The sequence below is a fragment of the Poromitra crassiceps genome (assembly GCF_964638095.1).
Source record: "Poromitra crassiceps genome assembly, chromosome: 19".
Lineage (NCBI taxonomy): Eukaryota > Metazoa > Chordata > Actinopteri > Beryciformes > Melamphaidae > Poromitra > Poromitra crassiceps.
Window position 1 is genome coordinate 19253212 of NC_139646.1, and position 25731 is coordinate 19278942.

Below are 25731 nucleotides of genomic sequence, written 5' to 3' on the forward strand. Positions count from 1 at the left end.
AGGATCATGGGAAAGCCTCACCTTGTTTCTGAATTTGACTCCGTAGAACTTGTCGGCCGACTCGAGCAGCTCCGGCCTGAAGGTGGTGGTGATGAACTGGGCGTGGCCCGCCAGCTCCACGATCATGTCTGAAACAAAAACGCAGCCGAAAGACCATGACTACCGCGTTTACCCACACTTACTTAGCTTGATTAGCGGTCAATTTAATCTGAAGCACTGTAGGGCTCGAGTGTGTTGCTAGTTGTTCACCTGAGACGGCCTTCCTGTGCTGGGCGTCGAGGGCCTGGTCGATCTCGTCAAACAGATAGAAAGGGGCGGGGTCACATTTCTGGATGGCGAAGATGAGAGCGAGAGCCACCAGGGACTTCTGACCTCCAGACAGCTGCTGCATCTCCCTCATCTCGCCCTGCTTCCCCGTGAACGACACCTACGCAGGACACATTACAGACACAGACTGAGGTTTCTATTTTAGATTCAGACAACTGGTTTCACTTTTTATCTCGGTTTCTCTGGATGATAAAAGACTTGAGCTGAACTGAATTTCTGTGTTTGAAATATGAAATATGCTGAAATATTGACTATAAATACCACCTTGATAATAACACAGGAGGCTTCAGAGTGAAGAGAATGTGTATTACTCATCCTATGACCAATTTCACCTTGGTTCTGCTTCGTGGTGATGGATCAGGCACACAAGGACATGTTGTTGATAGACTCCAGAAATACACACACAGACATAAGCTAATACTATGTTGTATATATGGTGCTGCATAGTTTGGTCACAATTACCATAATCTTATTTTGCTGGCTGAATTATTGTGATTACATGTGGAGGCAGCTTTTTCAACACAATTTTGTTTTACAGCACTTGAAAAAATGTGATGCTAATGCTTAGGTTTGAATGTGGGAATTTCATAGAAATGTGAATTACGGTACTACTCTACAAAATGTAAATTGATTTGTAGGCCAGCAGTTCTATGGAACACTTTAAAGTATTGCTTAGTGTTAGAGAATGGAATTTTAACCACTCCTCATCCGCTATATGATAATTATAACAGCTTAGATAAACCAAATAAATGAAACCATGAGCCAGGAACTGTATTATAGAAGTATATTAAAAACCATACATTCTCTGTCAATATGTATTGTCAGAGGACTGAATCTCAATGTACACATTCTGATACGTTATACAGAGTCCAAATATTCAGCGGCGATGTCACAATTTGACATACGCTTTATAGGCAAAGGAAGGCAGAGAGAAACAGAGAGAGGAGGGGGGGGGGGGATAAATGTGTGCGCGCTGCTCCAGTCTGACTGAGAGACTGTTATCAATTGTTATGGTACACGACGCACTGACCAAGGTCTCAGCAAAAGGAGAAGTCCTCTGCCATGGGTGAATCTATATGTGTGAAATGTCATGTCATGGTAACTCATAGCATCAATTATGCGTATGCAATTATTAGGAAACTATTAGCTTATTGAATAGGAAATGGCATGGAACTTATATTTTTCTCCAACACTTAGGAAGCCATCTTATAACACCTTTCCCTCCGATTTAAAAATAAACACTTCCTGTGATTTTGAAAGTACAGTACTCAATAACACAATTTCTAACATTTTTCCAATACTGGTGGCAGGGGCAGTCTAGTGGTTAAAGAAATTGGTTTGTAGCTGGAAGGTTGGCAACTACAGTATGTCAACAAGGTACTTACCTTTCAATTCCTGACCTCCAACTCGTCAGAGAAAACGGTGGCTGGGATTTTTTTTTAAAGCAATGTACAGTATATTCCTTAATGATTCCCTTATCAATTCCTTTCTGAGGTCAATAATACATTTGATTAATTCTAATTTGAATGGGTAACATTTCAGTAAGTTGGTAACAAATGTATTTTTAAGTGCTGTCTGTCTAAAAGGGTTAGACCTTGGAAAAATAAGTTACTAACTGATCGAAATTCTACGAATCCCAAAAATGTACAGTGTGTGTAAGTGGCTGTGGGGCTGTGATGGCTCATAGTGAGGAGAGGAATGTGTGTTATTGAGAATCAAGTGTGTTCACTATGGCACAGGAAGTTTGCTTTCAGCTGATGCAAAAGAGAAATTAACACGCTCTGCTTCACCTCTCAAGTCTCTCTCACACAGCAGACGAGGGGGGAACGGAGAGCAAGACCTTAATTACATTTTCTTCTTCAAAAAAAAAAAACAGCACACTGGACTGTGCAATCCTGTGTGAATGTGTAAAGTGTGCAATTGTAAAATAGGGCATTTCTGGGAAAAAAAAAAAGCAGGAAAAGTCAAGCTTTCCTTACCTTAGATAACTCAAATAGAAAAGAGAGAAAAACACCGTCTTACCCTGATGCCGACGCCAGTGAACTGGTCCACTGAGGGCACGGTGCTCTGTGAGCCGGAGCCCCTCTCGCTGTCGGCGCCGCCCTCGCTCTCGTCCTGCGACTGGCCGCCCTCGGCGTCGCCCTTCTTCATCACCAGCGTGGCCTTTCCTCCTGGCACCAGCTTCTGGAACACCTCGCTGAAGTTCTTCGACACCTGAGGGGAGGTGAGGAGGGGGGAGGCGGCACGAAGAGGCACAAAGTGGATATCAACACACCTTAGATCAGATGCACATTTTAGGTCTCTGTTTACAGAGTGTACAAAAAAAAACAAAGTATCATTGCTGCTTCTAAAACTACTGTATAAAATATACAAATATGACTTTTGGTACAAGTCAATTTCAGTCAAAGCCACATTAATGAGTAAGGACACTTGACTAACATTGTAACTGTAAAGGTGCGTTCACACCGACCTATTAAAGTTTTTCGCTGGCATCGAGTTTACATGCAAAGTCAATGCAAACGAGCGATTGAGCGCATATTCGCCGGGGAGAAAAATCGCTGGGCGTCCGAGCGACAGAGACAGAGCGATAGGGCGAAAATTCACTCGTCGCCGGAGATGAAATATCCCAACTTGAGCGAAATCACGTTGGCATCAGTCGCTCGCTGTTCAACGTTGATTGGCTGCCGTGTGAGAGCGAGTCAAGGATCACACTGGCTTGGAACAAACCGCTGGTTTATTGTGTGGCAACAAACCGCATTGACAGCTGATTGACAGGCTGACAGCTGACATGAAGTGAAGTGTGTACTACCGGTATAGAGCTCGCGTTAGGAGCACGCCGATAGGCTTCGCTTGTAAACAACTATGGTGGCTCGTAGTGGACAAACATCATGACATTGCGTAACGTAATAGCCCCCAGATGTCCGTCAATTATTGTGCCTGTTGACGAGCGATTTAAACACAGCGACAGAGCAATTCCAAAGGGTTGAATCGAGCGACAGGGAGAAAAACAAATATCTCGGTGTGAACAAAGCTTAAGTCTCCTAATGCAAGACAGCGAAAGGCTCAAACTTAAACTGAAAGAAGAAGAGAGGGGAAAATACACTAAAACAAGCAGCACCAACAGGAAACAAACTGAAAATTCAGTTAAACTCCCATTTGAAAATGTATCAAAATAAAAACCAAAGTAAATTGCAAAGCTATTCCAACACTGATCTAAACATTGCAGATGAAATGTGCATCCTTGGTACTCTTATGGCCTCTAATTCTGGCAAAACATTAACAATAAAATTGTGACAGAGGCATCAACTGAAGCATTAGTGATTTTTCTGTGCCAGTAGTTTGAAGAGTTAGTTGAAAGCTTCGACAATCAAATTAGAACTTCTAATTTATTTTATAGTTTGTGATCTAAAGCGAGGCTGAGAGCTTCTGTAGTTTTGCTTCGTCCTGCTCCAACCAAAATGATGCCAGACAGAGGCAGGATGGCTGTTATCTACTGGTTATGCTGTAGCACAGAGGAGATGAAGGAAGGTGCAGCGTACCTGTTTGAATGTGAGCTGGATGGCCTCATACTTGCGCAGCTCCAGAACGTTCATGAGCTCCATGATGGACTTGTGGCCGCGTTCGAGCTCGTCCTGCCGCTTGATGAGCTTCTCCTTCTGCTCAGAGAAGTTGACAAACTGGTCCAGGGCCTTCTTGTTGACGTGGCTGTACTTCTTCAGCTCTGTGTTGCACTGCTCCAGCTTACGGAACAGCTGGAGGAGAAAGACAAAGGGGCAAAGATTTAAGAGAAAGAAACTCATCATCAGCTGATGATGATGATGGTCAGGCTCACAGAGTCTTTATCATCTTTTTTTATACCACTTCTCATAAGAGAAGTGATCAAATAAGCATTTTTACACCACCTGTGAACCAAATCTTTTGTATTTTTTGCATTTTCATTAGCCTGTTTCGTTGTTACCCATGTCCTTTTTTTACGTTTTTTTTTTTTTTTTTTCAAATCTAGCTGTCCCTGCCATCAACAGACCGCAAAATAGTACGAATTAGATCCTACATGCCAATGACTGTATGCATTTCAGAACAATTATCAGTTATTAAAAGTGCTTTGCTTCGTCATATTCTATTAATATCTGAAGATGACATGAGCCCATTCATTGAACCGATGCATTGGCTCGGCTCAAACGTGACACACACACTCTTGGACGACAGTTGAACGATAAATTAAACGCTCTGGCGAGCGAGAATGAGCGAGGGAACATGAGCAAGTGGCGCTATGACTTGGACCACTCATCCTCTTCTGCAATCAATGGCAGCGTCTTGCCCCTGAGCCCGGTCCCACGGAGAGAGAGAGACATTCACTATGTGAAGTGTTTACGAGAAAGCCTGAGGCTATTTCCAGCTTCGTCGAGGAGGGGAGATGGAGAGACCAGAGACAAGAGCACCAACTAGTGTCTGAGTCACTGGTGAGTGGGTGGCATCGTACGCCTTCCTCAAGTCTTATTTATTCCTTTGGAGAGCAAGGTAGGGGAGTGTGTGTGTGTGTGTGTGTGTGTGTGTGCGTGTGCGTGTACATGCACACACTCAGAGATAAGATGTGACTGAGATAGGAGGATGGGAAGCAGAGAATAATTGACCCCCAGTAGGGTGCTGAAAATGCATAGGGATATTAAGCTAATTAAGTGTGATCTAAGCCACTGGGTCTTCTTCTCTCTTTTTCTTCATGTTTTTAACGGGGGTTCCTATCTGGAGGAAAGCCCAGGGGAGCACGGGGAGAACATGCAAACTCCACACAGAAAGGCCCTTTTGACGAGCCCACCTGGGCAGTAGGCACTGAGGACATGTGGATGGGGGGGACACCCTCAGCGCCCACAGCGTCCCAGGCGAGCATCGAACCCAGGACCTTCTTGCTGTGAGGTGACAGCGCTACCACTGTGCCTCCGTGTGTGCGTGTCCATGTGTGTACCTGTTTGATTGTGAGGGTCTGGTACTTCTCAAAGGCCTCCTGTGGCAGCGAGCCCAGCTCTCTGATCTTCTTCATGCACTCCTCCTTCTTCTTCAGCAGCATGCCCTGCCTGTTGGTCATCTTCTCCAGCTCCTTGGTGTCGTGGTTGATGGCGTCGTTCTGATCCTTCTCCACGCTCTTCCAGCGGTCCATGTTCTTCAGGTGGTCCTTGATCTCCACCTCCGTCTTGTCAACCAGAACGTCCAGATCTGGGGCGGATATGGGCGAGGGAATGGGGTTTGTTCCAAATCAGATATGTGTAATTTCGTTTACTTTATTTAACAACTGGGACAATGCACATTGAAAGAAATGTGCAAGAATGAGCCAAGAAGGCTTTCATCTGTAGTCCCTGGATCACAATAAAAAGGACAGACATTGGACATTACACTACATACTAGTGCTATCGATGTTGTGAATCTTGGGTTGAGAAAATTATAAAACGGTCACAGGCTGGATCCTCTATTTCTTAGAGACATTAAAATGACCAAAACTAACTCTTCAAAAACACTGACTGCAGCTGCTCAATTGAGAAAATAAAACGGAGGTGCTAGGGTTCAAAATGAGCAAAAAACCAAACCAGCGCTGTTGAAATATGGATGCACGACCATCTTTAATTAGCAACCACGATGCGATCAACACATTTTGGCTAAACAGCCTTCAACGCAGTGCCGTCTATTTTCCCCATTTTGTTGGGAGAGAGAAAGGCACCCGAGATGAAAATCAGATGACTCACTGGATCAGATCTGGTGAAGTAGTGAATATAAACTAGCTACTTAGGAATCATGTCAAATCATGAATATGTCTGTGACAAGTTGGTGAGCACGATCACGTCTCCATTCAAAATGGTTTCTATTCGAGAACAGCTTAGGTGCCTTCTGACAAATGCATTCTATCAACCTTGTCTGAGTCATAGCGGCAACATTTATACAGGCTGATTCTGGAGGAAAATACTGTGGAAGACGTGAGTCAAACTTAGCACAGCAATTAATTCTCACCATCTGCTGGTAGAACCGAGCTAATGAGGTGAGCTCTGCTTCTCCAGTTTCTCAATTTAGATTAAAAACTCAAACTTAAAAAGAACAAAACCTTACTGCCGCTTTTAATTCTAGTATGGCCCAACTCAACTGATTCCAAATTCTGGGGCCAATACAGAATAACTGAAGATAATAATTAAAATTGTCCTTGGTTGTCGCACCAGCAGATACATATCTCCTTAGTACCTAGCAAATTTGGTTCTCATATACTAACTATGACAAAGAATTATATTAAAAGCTACTAAAAATGTTTTGTATGTTTCAAAAATCCCTATAGCCTTCTCTACTCTCAAAAATAGTACATGTTAATACATTTTCTTTGCATGACATTTTTGTTTCTGACCTTGTGTTCATTCTACCACAAGTGATTGCAGCACATTGTAGGTGGAATACATACCAAAACAGATTGTTTCATCATTCATTCAGGTTCACAATGCCAAAGTTACATGGACTCACATGTACACATTGATGCTTGGGAACTTCCCAACACTAACGGCAATACTGAACCCTGAGCAGCTCTGCTGAAGTAACTGGGGGGTAAATGCCTTGCTCAGGGGCATTTGAGGGGAAAACACAACTCATTTACTTTCCTCAAACAGATTTAGCATCCGGTCCAGATTTGAACCAGTCACAAGCCGGCTTCTCTAAACATTAGGCTAGCACTGTCCCTCGTGTTTCTTTCTAATAATAATAATAGTAGTACCGTACGCCTACCTTCTGATCGCGCCAGAGTGTCTTTGACACGTTTGTTAATGCCGTCCAGCTCAGAGGTTGTGGCTGTGAGCACAGTGCCCCCTTCAGTCTCTCGCAGCTCGTTCAGCTCCTGCACCAAGGCAACATAGGCAACGTCATGAACAAAAGTCTCAAGCAAATTCAAGCACCCGTATTTTAACCTTTATGAATCAAGCACACTGAATAGTAAGGACATTACAACTTTCCACTTACAGTGGTTATACACAATATCAACTCATTGCCATGCTTGTTTTGCCGAGTTCGACTGCGGCTCAAAAATAACCTTTAGCTTCATATTCCTTCAGCAATAATTATAGAACAGAAGACAAGATAAGAGTTGTAAACATATTTTGAACACGACATTCTAGAAAAATGACTATGGTAGAAAGTTCACTGAGGGGCAGCGTACTTGTTCCACTTGGTCAAGGCGCTTCCGCAAGTTTTCGTTGAGGTAGGTCTCCACTCTGGTCATGATCCCCTCCAGCTTGATCCTCTCATTGAGCAGCTGCCTGTTGTCCTATGGGTAGACAGACGGTTAGACGGACACACACACACACACAAACAAAAATAGAAAATAGTCTTAACGTTGGAGCGAGAGGGTGTGACGGTAACGTTAACGACTCGAGTAATGATGATTGACTACTAACGTAAGTGCACTGCCTTGTCCTTGAAAAAAACAAAACTATCCAGTGAGAGGAGCGTGACTGACAGCCAGTCACCCAATCATAACAATGCCATTTTCAGCTTGCATTCGCAATTTCGCATACGGGATAACTTTACAGAGACACTTGACAACGTTGAACATGTTAATATTTTACATTTAATATTTAAACTGATGAACACAAACAAGTCATCATGTCTCAAATCAAGTCAAGTCACAAGTCTTTAACTTCCAAGTCGAAGTCAAGTCTCAAGTAATCAAAACAGGGACTCGAGTCAACTGGAGTCCCAAGTCTCAAGTCCCCATCTCTGGTATTTACAAGGCCTTCCTACTACTTCCTCAACAACACAAACACCTTTATGTGTGCACTCACTGTTGTGTAGGGGTGGGGGGGGGATGGATACATCATAGTATTGCGATATTTTGCCTGACGATATTTGGACGCCAAGTATCGATATATATATATTTTTTTTGCAGGCCATGGCCATGCCATGCCAGGCCACCGGGCATCTGCCCAAAGCGCCCAATGTTGCAGTCCGTGCCTGCAGTGGCGTATTGAGTCCAGAGAAGCTTAATAATGTAGCCTACATGTGGGTCAAAAACAAAAAAAACACAAAAAGAAAACACCACATTTTACTTCCGGTGAGTTCAAGGAAAAGGTAGGAAAAGGAGTTAGACAATATATCGAAATATCGCAATATTCAATATATCGCAAAACTAGTACGGTATATCGCAATATCGCAATACTATCGTATCGTGACTCAAGTATCGTTTTAGTATCGTATGGCATCTGGTGATTCCCACCCCTACTGTTGTGCAGGCAAATGAGAAATAATTCAACATTAATTTTTTTTTATTTTGTCACAAGCGAGGGCATTTGACAACCACCAATTCTGCAGCAGCACACATGAAAGGGTGTGTGTTGGGTGGGTGGGTGGGTGGGTGGAGGAATGGTGGAGGAGGGTTGGTGGAGGAGGGTTGGTTGAGGTGGTAATTGAGCAACTGGCAGCAGGAGAGAAAGAAGCAGCAGCAGCACTGAATCAGAGGAACATCCCACACACAGCTGCTGCTGCTGCTCTCACCTCTGGCAGGTAATTTCAAACAGACTCGTGTGTCGAGGGAGGAAGGGATGGGGCGGGGGGGGGGTGTAAGGCAGAGAACAAACAACATGTGTAGGTAGTAGGACGTGCACTCAAAATCTACAGATAGATAAGCATGTGTGTGTGAGAGAGAGAGACGAAGAGGGAGACAGAAAAACAAGGCAATAGCAAACATGTTGTTCCCCACAAATGATGCAGCTCAGTGCACTGCCAGGCAGTAAGGATCCACTCCATTAGGGTGTGCCGCTGAGCTGCTGAGCTCATTACGTAGCAGCAGAGAAACAAACGGAGAGCGATCTGTCAGCCGGCGGCAACAACAACCACGTCATTGTTCGTACACTAGACAGCTGAGTAAACAAACGACAACAGACGGATCAGAAGTCGTGACTCAGACTACTGTACTTGACTCGGAAACATTCCCTGAATCGGAATACATTTGCATAATTGCCAGTTGTGTGTGCGTGTGCCTGAACGATATAATATAGAATATAAATTAATTCACCGTCTTATTCATCAGTGCTGGTCGCACCGCATGCCTCCGCTCGCTACGTATCCTTGCCGTTTGTGCCAAGCATTCTGAGAGGCACAACCGGCAACGCCCTTTAGTGGCCATGTGGTGTTTTTAAAATCAAGTGGGAACCACGCCCACATGTGCAAAAGCAGTGCACAGTGCACACCATAATTGAGCAGACCCCAAACAAATACACCCACTTGGGCTAATCGGTGCTATTTTGATGAGGTGAGATCCAAGTTTCGTCAGAATATGAACAGCGGTGTCTGAGATATTGTATGGAAAAATTTGGTAGGAGCACTCTAGTTACAGTTACAACAGTAGCAAAAATAGAGGAAGGGCAGTGTCTGCTAATGCATGTTTCCATGACAGAAAAACATTAAAAAAAGATCCTAGCAGCTACTAGCTAGTACGTGCGGTCTGAGTGAAGTGCACGCCTCAATTGATGGGTCTTTTCCAATTGTAAGTGGGAGGTGGTGGAGGATTATGTACATACTGTAATGTTCCAACATTTCCGGTTGTCCGTTAGTTCAAAATGTGAGGCAGGATGGCGCACTGTGCAGCAGAACGAGGGTATAATGTGAGGCAGGACGGCGCACTGTGCAGCAGAACGAGGGTGAGGCAGGACGGCGCACTGTGCAGCAGAACGAAGGTATCCAACTGGAAACGGAGCCAATACGCTCAGAAGCCCCGCCCCCTCCTCACCTGCTGGAGCTGTCGGATCTCATCGTTGAGGTCGTCGACACGCCTCTGGTCCTCCAGGCTGAGCTGAGAGAGCAGGTCTGTGCCCAGCTCGGCCTTCAGCGACTCCCTGGTGGACTCCATGGCGTGCAGGCTGGCCTCCAGACTCTGGAGACTGCGTTGCTAGAGAGGAAGACAGGAGAAGACATCAGGGGATGGCACAGAGACATCTGTCAATCACTTTGCTTTAGCCCTAAAAGCAGTGCTGGGAGCAATAATTGTGTTTGTGAGAGAAGGCCGATGGAATGATACCTGTACGTTTACAGTCAAACAAATGTTTTCAAGTTAATGGCTATTTAAAGAAAATAAGTGTCATTACTGTTTATTTTGCGTTTCAGAATCAAAAACATAACTGGGCTGGGCCTGATATCGGTTTTAACGTGCAAATTTGGGCACTGTGACATTATTTAAGGATGAATGCCTCAGACAGTGAGTCGTTACTTTGGGCATGAAGGTCTTCTCCGACTGCTGCCTCTTCTCCTTGAGCATCTTCATCTCTGACAGAATACTGTCTCTGGACGCCTTGAACTTCCTCTGCTGCGTCTCGATCTGCTGCATATGGTTCATCATCTGGTCGATCTCATTGTTGATACGTGCAGGCAGCCGTTAAGGAAGCAGAATGCCAGTGCAGATGCATAGGGCGCCACTAGAGGGAGGGGGCAGGGGGAGCGCCAAGCTCAATGGGGCCTCCATGAGAGGTGAGATAAGAGATGCAGATGTTGTGGGGACCCCCGTCTTCTAACTTCTCCTAGTACCCACAGTACCAAGCTGTGCCCCTGCAGGTACACAGGGCTAAGTTGGAAACACACACTCAGAGACGTGTTTCAGAAAATCCTAGTTTTTCTTTGTAGCCATGTCTACTTGGAGATACTTGTTCACCGGCATCGGTTACATAATCAAAGCAACAGGTCTCCATAACTTCACAAACAGGAATGAAAAGGGGCTGGTAGCAAATACTAATGATTTAGCTGAAACCCACAGAGAGACAGGACTGTTTTATCAGCTGAGAACAGCTGCCATCATGACACACAGAGAATACTCTGAAGGACGGGTCAGTCTACTTACAGGGTTAAAGGAAGATTGGCTGTCTTTTACAGTCTATATGCACTGATTTACAACAAATGTGTGCGCGCTATTTAGAAGCTCCACCTGTTAACACCAAAGTGCTGTGGTGACACAGTAGTGTTGTAACTAAGAGATAATCACTGGGCAAAATATTAATAAATTTGACTTTTACCAAGCTCCTTCCTGGTGTGTGCAGAAGGATGCTAAAAAAGTAAGGATAAGACAACACTGACTTCACAGCATTCAAATGTTGCTTTGGTGTCACCGTGTCAGACTTCTGGGCAGGTTCTATTGAAGTGAAGGGGCAGGCAAGGCAGGGTAAAGTCCCACTATAAACCATCATACAGTATCTGTCGGTTCAACATTGACTGAAAACTGCTTCCACCAAATTAAAGAAAACACAGTATGTGATGTTGACTGATGTTTTTTTTTTTATGTAAAAGTCTGCGTTTGTTTTCCTTATTACTGATCTCCAAACAGATCAATCCTCTGGCCAGCAGCTGCATATAGCTCAACTCAAGCTCCTGTTTAGTCCAAAATAGAGCTTGATTCAGTTAACTACATGATGACATACATTCTCTTTAGGGTCCTTTCTCTTTAGGGTCCTTGGTCTGTGGTCTACCGCTGTAATAAAGGCCCTATTCATGTTTGTGACTCATACCGTACTGCCTGGAGTAGAAGCTCACACGGTTATTTCCCTTACGCAGGGCTCTGTGGCGCCAAAATGGTAAAAACACTTCAACTTCCTTAAGCACTGCGCATGGCAAAAAAACATGACACACAAACAAACGCACACATGGAGCTGTTGCCCATATAGAGGTCGTTCTCCTGAGCGGTTAATAAAGTCACTGGAAAGTTGATAGGCTTCTCAGTAAGGAAGTGCAAGCCAAAGGGCTTGGGGTAATGTGATTGGGCTTCCCAGGGCAGACGGTGTCCTCATCAATATCAAGACAGAGGATTCAGGAGGGCTGCACCTACACATCATGAAGCTAATCTAATGAGACAGGCTTATTGATCTGCGAGCAGGAACAAAGGGGCTGGAACACTCTGCTGGACCGCAAAGGTTTAGTGGGGCTCAATGTACACACGCAAGCCAATCAATCTGCTGCTGGTTTCATCCATCTAAAAAGGCCTACATGAAGTCGGAGGGCTGCCCTGCATTTAGGGCCATATGAAATCTGTTTTATTTTACTCCAAATTATTTTTATTTATTTTTTCATTTTTATTTATGGGTTACGATTTATTTTTATTTTTATGACTTGGCTCTCTCAGACAGCCACTTCGATGTTTCTCAAAGTGAAAACCAAGTTGTGAGGTGACGTAAGGGGGTCCCACGCAAGGCCGACCCGCCCTCCCCCCTCTCAAAACACCCCAATTGGAAACAGAATAATTTCTCTAGGCCTGTTACAATTATGAAATAATTTAGGTTACTGCAATAATTAGGTCTACTTTTCATTTTGATAATCAAGCCTACTTTTATCAATTTCAGCCAAATATGGAAAATTCTGCAAGTTTGACAGTTGATTCCATTTTTATTACCAAATTCCATTATTCTGTCCATTTTTTCCTTTGTGCAGAAATCATATGGCCCATTGTCCAGATGAGATGGAGAGAACAGACAATTCAAAAAATACACCTGATCATTTTCCTGAATGGCAACAGCCAACATCAGGCCAAATACTGCTCCAAACTCATATTTTACAAGAGAAACAGATCTTTCTCTGAGTCATCGTCATCTTTTCTAAATAAAACATCAAACAGAATAGTTGCATTACGCACAACCAAGTCGATGGAGCTGTAGCCAATTATGAGCAATCATAGTGCACTCGCTGAGTCGCTGAGTCACCGCACGCGTCCAGCGATGCGATATGACACGTGTAGAAAAAAAAGCAAAGGTAGATGTCAACTTCAAATAGAAGGATGGCTGAGGTGCATCAACCTAATCACAGGCTTATCTAGAAGGGCAGCGGTGGAGACTGAACAACAGGCTTTTAAATAATTGATCTGTTCTCTGACTCACCACAGCAGGACGGGCGCCCTGTCATCGGCTCAAGACGTCCCATCCCGCCCACTCAGACGGACGTATGTAACCGCCAGGTGCACCCACTAACCCATATACGCATGCTGGTGGTGAGCCAGAGGCTGCACACAAACAATATGCTGATGAGCATACCTGAGCGGAAGTGAGCGTGCGTATATTCACACTCAGGAAAATCCCCTCTGATCCCTCCGTCTCTCCACACTGGGGCTTCCAGTGAGTTCGAACACCAGTGAGTCATGGCTCTGGCCGATATGATCCTGAACGGTCTAATCCTCCTTGGTCTGCTAAGACCCCTCCTCGTATCCCAGTTAGCCTCCAGCTAGCTTTGAGGTTGCGACATAACACGGATGGATTTAATGCATCTTTAAAAATGCAGGCTCAGCCATGTGACATCACCCTGTAATTGCCTGACGGCAACACGCAGCGATGACATTATTTTCCCCCTACAGTTCTTAACGAGAGACACCTGCTAGCTGCACTATAAATGATCATTCTGGTTATTTTCAACATTGGCCTTCATTTCTCCGTTTTTTTTGCCATAATGAGGACTGATTTGGTTCATTGCTGCAAGCTGAAATTCATTGGTTAAGATTTCACAAACTTAGATTATACTATCATCAAAAATGGAACAGTTCTGAAGACTCATAGCTACAATAGTAAGCGAAAAATGTTTTTTAAATTTCACGTCAAGAGTAATTTTGTCAGAGTTGGTTCAAAATGGTAGATATCTAATTTGATCTAATTATCTAAATATCTAATTTATTTATAAATATCTAATTAATTCTAAATATCTAATTTGATCTAATTTTCAAACAGAAACATGTGTGTCACAAATTCCATCCCCTGCCATAAAGAAGGAGACGCATGTATCCAAGCCTCCTCTTTCCGAGGAATTCTGCCTCCCCTCGGGGCGCAGGTTCAGGCTCCAGAAATGTGGCAGTTAACAGATTTTATTCCTGAGGCGATCCGGAGACTGAATATGTGAATATGCTATGTGAAGTTTTACATAATGTGGATCATGCAGATTCAGGGATGCAAACTCACCAGAGTGAAAAAGGTGACAGATACCAGGGCAGACACAAAATCATTCAATTAAGTGCCCTATTTTGGGATCAAAAAGGTGACTAGTTTGCATCCCTGCAGATTGTAGTTTTGTGAGTTTTTTCCCCTTCCTTCTCGCTCAGCACACATTTGAAGATGTGTCACGCTGTCGATGTTTTTATGTGTTTTATTGTGGTCTAATGTTTGAACTGCCTGCTGTGAATCAAATTGCCCCATCTGGGGACAATAAAGATGTTCTACTCTAAAGAAAACAGCAGACTTGTCTCCTATCCTTTCTTGGGGGCCGTTTGGTACTGAACTGTGTAAACATACAGTCAGGACATGACTCACCCCCCTTTTGTTAGAATCAATATCAAATCAACGGCCATCCTAATAGGGAGAAAATGACTTTCCCTTTAAAGTGCTGAAGCTTCTAAGAACCCTGTATGACTCATTTTAGAGCAAACAAGTCAGCCAACGTAATATAACAGAATGAGTAAGACCCATTTGATTCACATTGTAAACCTCACGGATTTCTTAAGGACAGCTAGCATGCATGCACACTCATTTTAATTCTCCAAATAAGAATCTTACAATGAAAATGACTATCATTGATTAATAAGTGCATTCCCTCCCTGTCTTTTTTAAATAATGCTCGGTAGCTGAACTTGTGTGTTTGCAACCGTCTGTTGAAAGTAGGCTGTCTAGTTGTATCTCTGTATCTCTTTGAGTTTGTTTCATTATATGTATTCTCTGTTACCTTAACTGAAACCTATGGTGCAGCCAGAGTCCCTATGATCTCTCAGTAGCTCAGTTGGCGGGGCCACCCATACGAAAAATGTATGCGCCTTACTTATTATGACACTGTTCAAAAAGCACATTTGCCTTCGGGGATTATTCAAGTCACACAATTTTACATTATTACGTGGCCAAACATACTTCCCAAACAGCATCGTATATCATGTTTTATGTAGAACACCACAGGCAGAAAGGATATGTTCGATGTTCATGCGCAGGTTCTCGTTGAGCTTGGCCTCCAGCTCGCCCAGCTCCTCCTCGGCCTTCCTCATGTCCTTCTGCAGCTCCAGACGAGACTTCCTGGTGTCGTAGTAGCCTCCTGTCAGAGCGCCACGGTGGCTCACCTGGTCACCTGGGAACATGCAACGCCATGTACGCAAGAGGTAAGGGATAGAGGGGATAAAAACAGGAGAATCATTACAATATATGACCTAGAGCTGTCACGATTCCTCGAGTACCTCGAATAACTCGAATAATTAAATTGATCGAGGCCAAAATGATTCGCCTCGACACGCATCTGAGTAATAGAAGAGAGTGGGTAAAATAGAAATTCCGACGGAACCTTAAGGCAACACGCGAGAGCGCGTTACGTCAGTGCGTCACTCTACCTGAAAACATCAACAAACGGGTCCACCCGAAAATGTGGCTACACTTTCCCAAGATAGACTCAGACAACACTGGTTGCAACATTTGTGATGTGAATTGCAAAGCTGGCCAGGGAAACACCTCAAACTTGAGGAAGCATGGTCAAACACAAGATATATTTACAGTAGCTAAATGCTGAAGACTGTAACGTATTACTAGATAGGCTGAGGGTGAATGAAGCAGGCAGCGCACCGCAGGTAACGTTAGCAGAACCTCCTCAGCTGTAACGTTGAGAGAGGCATCGACTACAACATCAGGTAACGTTATTTAATTAGCTAGCGTTAGCTGGATAAGTTGTTTCACTGCCGTTGTAGTTGTTAGATAACGGGGCTTTTCACTGTCTTCACAACGACTGCAAAACAGAGATCGTTAACGTTAGCGTTAACGCTAACGTTGCTGCAGTGATTGTCAAGGGTTTAACAGAACGTATTTCCTCAGCCTGTATAGTAGCTATCAACATGAAATAAAAAGCATTTGACAGCTTAAACCCGTGGCTTTTTATTTGGAAGGGTTACATTTGCCGTAATCTTTATTAACATTTCTTAAAATGCATTAGAATCTTTTTATTTTTATTTTTTTTGGGTTAACTCATTGAGTGCCAGCCACTTTTGGAGAACGGACGCTCCCAGTGCCAGAGTTTCAGAGCGTTTTCAGTGATTTCTCGAGGCCCACAGAATATTGTGTGATATTACTATGTAAACACTGAACACGCACAAAGAACGATGAGACTCTATTCTATCATCTGCAAAAAAAAGTTTATTGATCCCATTTTCCGTTCTTTAGTTATGAGCCGGAGAAGATAGCTTGATTCATCCAAAAATAGCAATTTTTTTCTAGAAGCTGAGATAATTGGCCTTTTGTGAAATTAATCATTTCAAGCACATCACTGACTCTGAAGCTAATCTTTTCTAATGTAGTCACACCTCAAAAATAATTTCCTTCAATAAAACAGTTTAGGCCAGGGAATTTTGTTTGGCAGAATAATATTTTTAGCTACAACCAGCAGCGCTGGCCCCTGCGTGCGCTGCTGGTTGCAGCTTCTTGCTGGTTTTGATTTGCTGCTGGTGGGTATCGGATATTCTGGCTTGCGTTTGTCAATCCTGTCCTGCTGCCTGGGTCTGTCTGGGTGTTGTGTGTGTGCTGCTCTGCGTGCCCCCTCCCCCCCCCCCCGCCCCGCCCCGCCTCGCCTCGCCTCAACTGCACACTCCTCCTCCTGTCTGTGGTGGCTCTCTGCTGAGTTTGCTGTGCGCACAGTGAAGGGTGCGGAACAGCCAGGCTTTTTTACAGCGTTCCGCGTGTGTTTGTCACCGGCAACGATGCTTCCAGTTGAGAATAATAACTCCACGGTGTGGATGTGCAGATGTGCTGTCGCAACCGACACAGAGCGGCTCAATTGTGGGAGCAGATTGGCTGCTGCAGGCACAGCTGCAGTAACGTGCTTCAGCATATCGATGCATACGGATGCGATGCGATTTCCGTTTCCATAACGACTTCTTCTTTGTTTTTTCCTTGCCTTTCTGTTATGTGGAGAGCACTGTCGCCACCTAAGGGTTCTGTAAAATAGGTTATAGACCTCCAATAGCTACAATAGTTGTACCAGAGATGTATCAGGGATTGATCCACGTCCCACCGTCAAAAAACGCAATTGACGACAACCGTCGTCATTGGCACTCTACGTCAGTATTTGAATTGACGACAGCTGTCGTCATTGGCATTCAATGAGTTAAAGATCTTTTTTTTTAAATTAACATTAGAGCAAATATAATACGAAAAGCTAAAGGGTTAAGCTCTCAAATGCTATTTATTTTATGTTTCTATGTACTACAGAGCCTGAGATATGAAGGCTTTAGTGAATACCGACCGCTCTCTCTGAGAAGTTTGGACCGTTTTCTGTGAGAAATACAAAGCTCAACCTATTAACGTTAGCGGCTAATTTAACAGCGTTTTGTGTGTGTGTGTGTGTGTGTGTGTGTGTGTGTGTGTGATCACACTAGCCTGTTGGTGTGTGAGAGAGAAAGAGAGAGTGAGTGTGTGTGAGAGAGAAAGAGTGTGTGTGTCATGCAGCTGTAAGGTAAATGAAGGATGTAAACTAGCTAGTAAGCCATTCATTCATATTATTTAACGGTTGCTGTACACTGGAAGAACTCAAACGTCAGGTTGAAAAGATGAATGGTGCCACTGCCAGTTCTATGCAATTTAAAAATAAAAATGTTGTTTTTTCTAAGAAAGAAACTAATGTAGTTGTTTATTTGAAGAGATTTATCTTATTTTTTGGTGTATATTTACGATAAGCCTTTGAAAACACAAAAAAGGGTTCTTATCCGATTACTCGATTAATCGATGGATTATTCGGTAGAATACTCGATTACTAAAAGAATCGATAGTTGCAGCTCTAATATGACCCCTAATATATTCAATTCGTGTTACCTGTGAGAACAAAGTGAGGAAGCGTATTTTCAATCAATTACACGGCTCATGCTAAAATAAAACTATTTGCACTCTTGCAAGTAATGCAACGTAATATGGAGTTATGAAGAGTTTCAGCACAGGAAAAGTAACCGTTAAACTGAATTGTGTTTAAAAAAAGAGGGGGGGGGGGGGCAAAACTGTAACTGTAAAGTATATTGTGTAGTTGCAGGTCAGCTTACCCTCGAGAGTGATACAGTCCATGGTGAAGGCCCTGGCCAGCTGGGTGGAAACCTCCATGCTACGACAAATCAGGGTCTTCCCAAACACATGCTTGAAGGCCTTGTCAAATTGCTGGCTGTACCGCAGCTTGCTGATCATGGGGATGGCGTCCTTGGGGAGGGAAGGGGGAGACAGGTTGGTGGCAAATGCTACACACTACAGTCTCAACCAAAAGGTAGCAGCAGGGGAGTGATTGCATTTATTATTTATTCATTTATAATTTGGAAAATAGATGAGATAATTGGGTGGAATTTGAAGAGCTGCTGCTGGAAGGGATTGTAACAGGTTCAGGACATGAAGAGGTGTTTGTGTGCATTATGCATCAGGCTAGCAAAAAAGCTTTTCCGTCACTTCTTAAAATGCAGAGCTTTTATGTAACATTTCCCCGAGTTAATTATGTTCAACTGCTGGTCATTTTGTCTTCAGCGGATAAAACAATGCGTCTCAATGGCCACATTAGCTGGTAACGTTTTGAGATGAGGACATTTGGAAAGCCTTGGTTAGATACAGTCTTTGGTCTTTGCCTGCTCTTAAACTTTAGCGCAGAATTCAAATTACAACAGGGCATTTTCAAGCATAGTTTCACTGTTGCGATGATGAAACCTGATCCATTGTAGTAAGTGAGTCAACAAGTTTAAAAGAAATGACAGCACCTGATTCTATACAGAAAATGGCATTAAAAACAGGTAGTGTGACATGTGCATAACTTATTTTGGCCAGAAAAGTGAATTTCAGACATCGATAGCTGTTGCTACTTTTTTATTATTTCCTCCCCCACCCCCCCCCATTTTATTCCTAACATATTATCTTCTACGATTGAATTTTCTTGGTAATGTACTGTTTTATTCATAACATTATTTTTTTTTTTATCTTCCTGATTGTGAAGCAATTGGCAACTATGCTTTTGAAAGAGGTACAGAAATAGGCCTATGTTCTGTTGGATTATTATATAATGGAAAACACAACACAATACTGGCTGTTGCAGTGAAAAGGCTAGCAGTATTATCCTTTTGTGTCATCTGGAAGAGATAATTGGCTGAAACTGGCTTCATGACAGCAGAGAACGAACCAGACAAAGAATAATCTGCCAATGTACGCTTTCAAACAGCTGCGTAGATGGCTTTCTTAGTAGCCAAAGGCCTTACATTGGTCTCTGGGTAGGCGGTGTCCCTGACGTCCAGCTTGGTGAGGGGCAGGAAGGTGACCTCTCCAGGCAGGTTCATCTTGTTGAACTCCATCAGGATCTTGGTGCTCACTTCATCAGTCTCCACAATGTGGTAGAAGAGCCTGGGAAGAACCAGATGAGAGGAGGGCAAGAAGGAACAAGAAAGAATAAATGGAGAGGAAAGATGGATGGATGGATGTGAATGGATTGTTTTCACCACACATGCTGTGAAATAAACTTCAATCAATCAATCAATCACATTCCCTACAAATCAACGTTGAACAGAGGGCAAACACTGAATGTAGAAAGTATTAGGGACATCTGCTCATTCCATGACTAGAGAAAGCTATGACCCCCTTATTGATCACCACCATTAAATCCAAATCACTTCTGAAGGGGAGATGTGGATGAAAGGGAGAGAGGACAGTTTAAAGGAGGTTTGCTAAGCCTTGAGACCATCAAGATACTTATTGTGCAAAATGGTTTCTGGTGTAAAGTGCAGTGGTCACCTGGTACCAGCGGTCACCTTCACGCAGGTGTAGAAGGCGGGCTCGCACTCACCTGGTACCAGCGGTCACCTCCACGCAGGTGTAGAAGGCGGGCTCGCACTCAAAGTTGTTCATGACGATGCCGTGATAACCGTTGATGACGTGACTGTTGATGCCCTTCCGTTTGAAATGTTCCAGCACTTTGTTGATGCTGTCGATGCCGTTCAGAATGGCCTGGAGAGCCAAGGAGGGAGGAGAGAAATAACGGGGACCCGTTTCATAAAAACACTTTTTAATTTGATTTTCGTAAGAACCTTTTCTAAATTAGCCCAACTATATTTTATGCGTGCAACAAACAGTAGGTTCAACAAATTCCATCTTAAACAGAAGAAAAATGTCTCCTCCTAAAGCTGCTCAATAAATGGAAAACTTTGTAAAGTCCCACTACTAACTACTTGGATTTCCAACTCAGAAGAGGCTACAACTGGTGTTAAAATGGTGTCTCAGAGAGCTTCCTAAAACGGTTCAAACTTGTGCCAAGAAATTAAGTTGAATGTTGAAAAATCACAGGAAAATCCGTGGCCACATGCTGTGTCCACATTTACTGTGTCTTTCTTATCCTAAGACAAAAACAGAAAATAAACCAATAAATCACATTCTATTTTGTCAATATTGTGCAGCAGAACCATAATAGGTGAGTGAGGATGGAGCCAGTTAAAGGCTGGAGAAAGGGTGAGTCAGCTGGGAGCAACGCAGGAAAAGTCAATGCGGCACATTAATGTCCAGGAAGCCGCAAACGGCATCCTGCATGCAGCATCTCAGCGGACAATATCCAGAAGTGATATTTGATTGATCTGCTCGCCCGGAAGAAGCGACCGGCAGTTAGTGCAGGAGGCAGAGAGGAGTGACTCAGTAAACGTGTCTGGTGATCAGGCGCCAGCAGCAGTGAGGCAGATAAATGATTCTATTTGATATTCCTATCCTGACAATTGGCTGCGTCACAAAGAGTCTTTCAAAGTATTCAGGTGGGCTCATTCAGACGCTGAGGTGTCTTTTCATAGGGGCTTTGATTTACCTCTGTATCTGAGCCATCACTTTGGCCATTTCATCTCCCTCACTGTACTTAAGTGAGTAAGTGAATGAATGTGTGAACGTTTAATTAACAGCAGATTCAAGCTTCCAACTGTCAAAACGGGGTGCAGATCAAAATAACAGGTGTTGCATCAGAAATGAGCCACTGGCCTCCACGTCTCATCTTTTGTGAACAGGAAGATCACGTGTGTAACTTGTGCACTCGCACACCTGGGGCCGGTTGCACCAAGTGGTCTTACGACTGGTCTTAAGCTACGCCGGTCGTAACTTAACGATCTAACAGCTACGCCGGTTGCACTAAGAGGGCTTAAGCCTTATTTTCACTAAGCCCAGGCGTAACTCTTACGCCTGGTCAGGAGGATGCGTAGTGCCTGCCTGTAACAGAGATCTCCGTCTATCAGCGGAGACCTTTTTGAGTCCTTACCGTCATCGTCACCATCGTAACGTCGCCATCGAAGCATGATGTTAGATTATGACAAACTAGTTGTGTGGCTTAGCCTTCCCAAATGTTGCCGTTAGTTTTTTAGAATTTAATACATAGAATTGGGAACGTTACATTCAATTTCATTCAGACTGTCTGCCTGGCTCAATCGCCGCCATTTTCCCCCCGGAGCGAGGGAGGGTGGGAGGAGGGAGGGTGTAGTGATGCACATACAGTAGTGGCTGATAGAGTGTAGTGGCACAGTGACGCTCCAAGCAGGTCGCGAGGCACATTTTTGCAACATCATCCAATCAGGGGGCATTCCCTGGCAATTCACATGGACGCGCATTGCTACGACCGGCGTAGTTAAGACCAGACGTAAGCCGTGTTGGTGCAACAGGCATAAATCCACTGTAAAGACTGGTCTTAACTAAGACCGACATAGGAGTTACGACCAGGCATAGTTAAGACCACTTGGTGCAACCGGCCCCAGTGCACTTGTGTGCAGACGGAAGGATTAGCCTGCAGTTCAGCTATGAAAGTCCAAATGTAACCAAATCCTAAAACACGGACCTTGCCAGTGGCAGCTCGAAGGAGCTGTTGTTTCTTCTCCAGGTCCTCTCGTTTGGCTGCCAGGGCCTGCTGCTCTGCGTTCTCTTCACGCCACAGGTAGCTGGACGGACACAGCCGATCACACACTGTTAGACTTATGTCACAAGAGGCACCCGATGCAGGACTGACACCATGATACTCATAGAGGAACAGGAATCAGGAGGAAGAGGAACATATAAAAACACAGGAAAATAATAGCGTAAAAGAGCAATTTCCCTTCAGGATGGAGTGGAGGTGGGGGGAGGTCATTTTGCTGAGGAATAAGCTCAGTAGTATACAGACTGCTGCATGCGGCCTGTGTTACCGAATGTCAACGTCAAAACGGAAATGACCACGTATCAATCGCTGTATATAATCACAGTGTAGCAACTGACTAAGTGGTCACAAACATGACATACATATACACACCATAAACATACAGCATACACCGCAAAGTGCTAAAGCTCACAACAGAGGCCTTTTGCAGATTTCTGCTCACAGCTTAAAACACCATGTCAAAATGTCATATCACACAAGCGGATGTCAGAAACATTATACAGCAAACTGCTGTGCGGTCATAAAACATAGGTGGTTTGGGATTATTTACCAGGAAACACTAAACACATTTTTGTTTTCAATTTCCGTATTTAGATGCAACTCATCTCTTATCTTAGCTTTTGTTAACCTCGACAGTGACACACTTTATTCATCCATTACTACCGCACGTGGACAGAGAAGTGACGGTGACAATACTGTGGCATGCAACAAAAGGTTGCCCCTTAACACCTAAAGGTAAGTTCAGCTTTAAGGTAAAGCCTTAAATTATTACTTAAATGATATTAAAAAGGCAAAGCTGTGACCAGAGAGGAAGAGATGAAAGGGTCTTACTTTCTCTCGCTCTGCAGCTCATCTTTCTTGTTCTTCACTTCGTAATATTTCTTGTCCAGCTCCTCCACGCGGGTCTTCACCTCATTTAGATCTTGGTCGAGTTTCTGAAGAGACAAGTCACAAGCGGGTAAGATACCCTCCACAGCCAAAGGTGGCATTCAAAACAGCAGTAACCTTTATCTGGACAAAATATGAATTACAGTCGTACATTACAGTACAGTACATTACATCATAGCAGGGACTCCAAAGAGCAATTATTTCAACATCAGTTACAAGATGTATCATTAATACACAGAGGTCATGTCATCCAATTATCCAGAATACAATCCAGGGCAGCCTGATGTAATACTGAAGAAGGACGACATTATAAATCACATACATTATTACTACAGTAGTGGTAGTTAGTACTCGAGTAGAAATGTTTCCATTCATTTAGCTACACTAGCCCTCGCCTCGACAGCTGGAACAATGTAACAATCACCATGCTTAAACTGTAACTACTGGAAATGATTCAGAGAATGGGTCTCAAATACAAAATTTCCCCCCCGTCTACAAAACATCCTTCTCGAGTAAACGCTGAGAAGTAGCAGTGAAGCATTACTATAGTAGTGCAGTAGTAGTATGCCGTGTTCCTCTTACAGTGTACTGCTCCTGGTTCTTCTCCTTGCTGGTCTCGGTGTCCTCCAGGTCTTTGTGGATGGCTGCAATCTGCCTCTTCTTGTCGTTAATGGCCTGGTCCAGGGACTTGAGCTCCTTCTTGATCCACTTGTCCCTCTCCTCCTTGGAGGTGAACTGGCTGCCGCGGCCCTGCTTGGCGTACAGGTCCGTTCTCTCCTGCGTGGCCTGGGCCAGTCTGAATGGAGGTGGACCCACAGAGGGCAAGAAGATTTAGTCAACCTCACCAGGAGCTCACACTAGGCCGCCTGCAACTAACAATTCTTTTCATTGTCGATTACCAGTCTTGAACTTGATTCTTAAAATTGAAAAAGTTGCGGACCGGTTGTCCATTTTAATGGTTTTAGTTGCACATATATTTACTCACCAGGTGGTGACAAAGGGTAAATAACAGCCTTTTCATCTGTCAATAAAGACACTTTCACAATTATGCACAGTGATTTGATTTCAGCCTATATAATTTCTAAAAGTAGATATTAATGATCAAACATTTCCATTCATGTAGCCTACAGTATTTATGTTTTTGTTTCAACTACAAACATAAATAAATGTAAACTTGAAACTATATTTCAACTACCACACACAGCCTATAATATTATAGCCTGTTTATTCAAATAAAAATAAAATATATATATATATATTTTTTTTTAAATCGATCTCTGGACATATGAATCGATATCAAAGGATTAAAATAAAAAATCGATTCAAAATCGGAGAATCGATTTTTTTAACCGAGCCCTAGTACATACAAATACATTCAATCGAGAGAAGAAGAAGATGTTGTGGAAAGTAGTGCTTCGTAACACCCTGTGCTATTCAGATGGCGTGCCGGCCGGGTACCTTGCTTCCAGGGTCGCTCTATCAGCTAAACTAAACAGCTTGGTAACTTTTAGACTGAAGACAAAGCCGGTAGTTTGTGGATATTGATTGGTAGCTTTTTTGGCCAATCTAAAGGGGGCTCTACACATAGATTTGCATTAGTGGGAGAAATCTTGAGCTACTGTTGTTGTCCAGCGTGATGACGGAGCCACTGGGAAACGCGAGTTTGTTCATTTGCTGTGTTGCATGTAGTTTTAAAATGAGGAAATCCCTCCGGGGCTTCCACAGCACTGGCCGGTTTGGCCGTGGTATCATTCCTGGCCTGAGGGGAAGGGGGGGTAGCTGCGGAGTGAGTCATCCCTACCTGGCGATGCCCCGCTCCTCTTTTTCCTTCACCATGTTGAATTTGGGCTCCGTCTCCTGCAGCTCCTTCTGCTTCTCCTCGATTTTCTCCAGCAGCTTTGAACGCTCCTTCAGCAGACGTTTCTGGAAGAGCAAGACGGGTTGTTTCAAAACAAATGCAAAACAAGGCGGAGAGACAAAGACATGACAAGGGAGAGAAAAGCACAGAAAATTAAACGTGGGGAACTGGTTACATTGTTGGGAAGGACAGAGGAAATATGAAATCAAGAAAGTGGGCTATGAGTATGAAGACATGACTTAATTCAAAATAATAAAGATGTAGATAGATTCTGAAGTCTGATGGAGGGAGAGATGAGAGAAATGAATTGCTTGGTTTCTCCCAATAGATCGTCGTGATATATAGCTTACAATAAGTATCAGCCTATTAATACGGTAAAACCCAGTCCCAATTAAACAAACAAATCAAACAAGCTCATGCCAATGGATTTTCTGATTGCCAGATACTCTAATTAAAAAAATAAAAGCAAAAGAAAGAAGAAGAAGAACAGTCAAATATTTGTATTGAACAGCCAAATCTGATTCTACCGACAGAATTCTGAGTCGGGGACAACCCTATACAGAAACCTGTCATTTTCCCTCGAGCCCGGTCCTCCTGAACCCAGATCAGGTCACGAGCATCGGTGTTGGAAAAGGCGCAGTGACGCAGTTCTGCCTCTCTTGCTTTTTTTCATGTTGCCCCAAATGAAACCTGGCTGATGCTCTGCCACCCTGAGCCAGGTGGGCCTAGTCCAACCACCGGCCAGCATGCCTGCCAGGGCCCCATCATGCCTGCCTGGGACCCATCAT

At 43.7% G+C, this 25731-nt stretch overlaps 1 protein-coding gene across 1 annotated transcript in view; it reads right to left on the minus strand.

Moving 5' to 3' along the window:
* Nucleotides 1–25731, minus strand: part of smc3 (structural maintenance of chromosomes 3) — a 35707-nt gene that overhangs the window by 2580 nt on the left and 7396 nt on the right. The window contains exons 12-28 of the mRNA XM_083655699.1: nucleotides 24887–25008; nucleotides 23668–23881; nucleotides 23029–23132; nucleotides 22123–22222; nucleotides 20110–20270; nucleotides 19529–19670; nucleotides 18344–18494; nucleotides 15250–15402; nucleotides 10547–10698; nucleotides 10070–10228; nucleotides 7502–7609; nucleotides 7075–7183; nucleotides 5288–5535; nucleotides 3867–4079; nucleotides 2350–2541; nucleotides 250–427; nucleotides 22–128 (exon numbers count right to left, since the gene is read on the minus strand). Coding sequence (XP_083511825.1) covers nucleotides 22–128; nucleotides 250–427; nucleotides 2350–2541; nucleotides 3867–4079; nucleotides 5288–5535; nucleotides 7075–7183; nucleotides 7502–7609; nucleotides 10070–10228; nucleotides 10547–10698; nucleotides 15250–15402; nucleotides 18344–18494; nucleotides 19529–19670; nucleotides 20110–20270; nucleotides 22123–22222; nucleotides 23029–23132; nucleotides 23668–23881; nucleotides 24887–25008 — 2613 coding nt within the window. The remainder of the gene's footprint in view (nucleotides 1–21; nucleotides 129–249; nucleotides 428–2349; nucleotides 2542–3866; nucleotides 4080–5287; nucleotides 5536–7074; nucleotides 7184–7501; nucleotides 7610–10069; nucleotides 10229–10546; nucleotides 10699–15249; nucleotides 15403–18343; nucleotides 18495–19528; nucleotides 19671–20109; nucleotides 20271–22122; nucleotides 22223–23028; nucleotides 23133–23667; nucleotides 23882–24886; nucleotides 25009–25731) is intronic.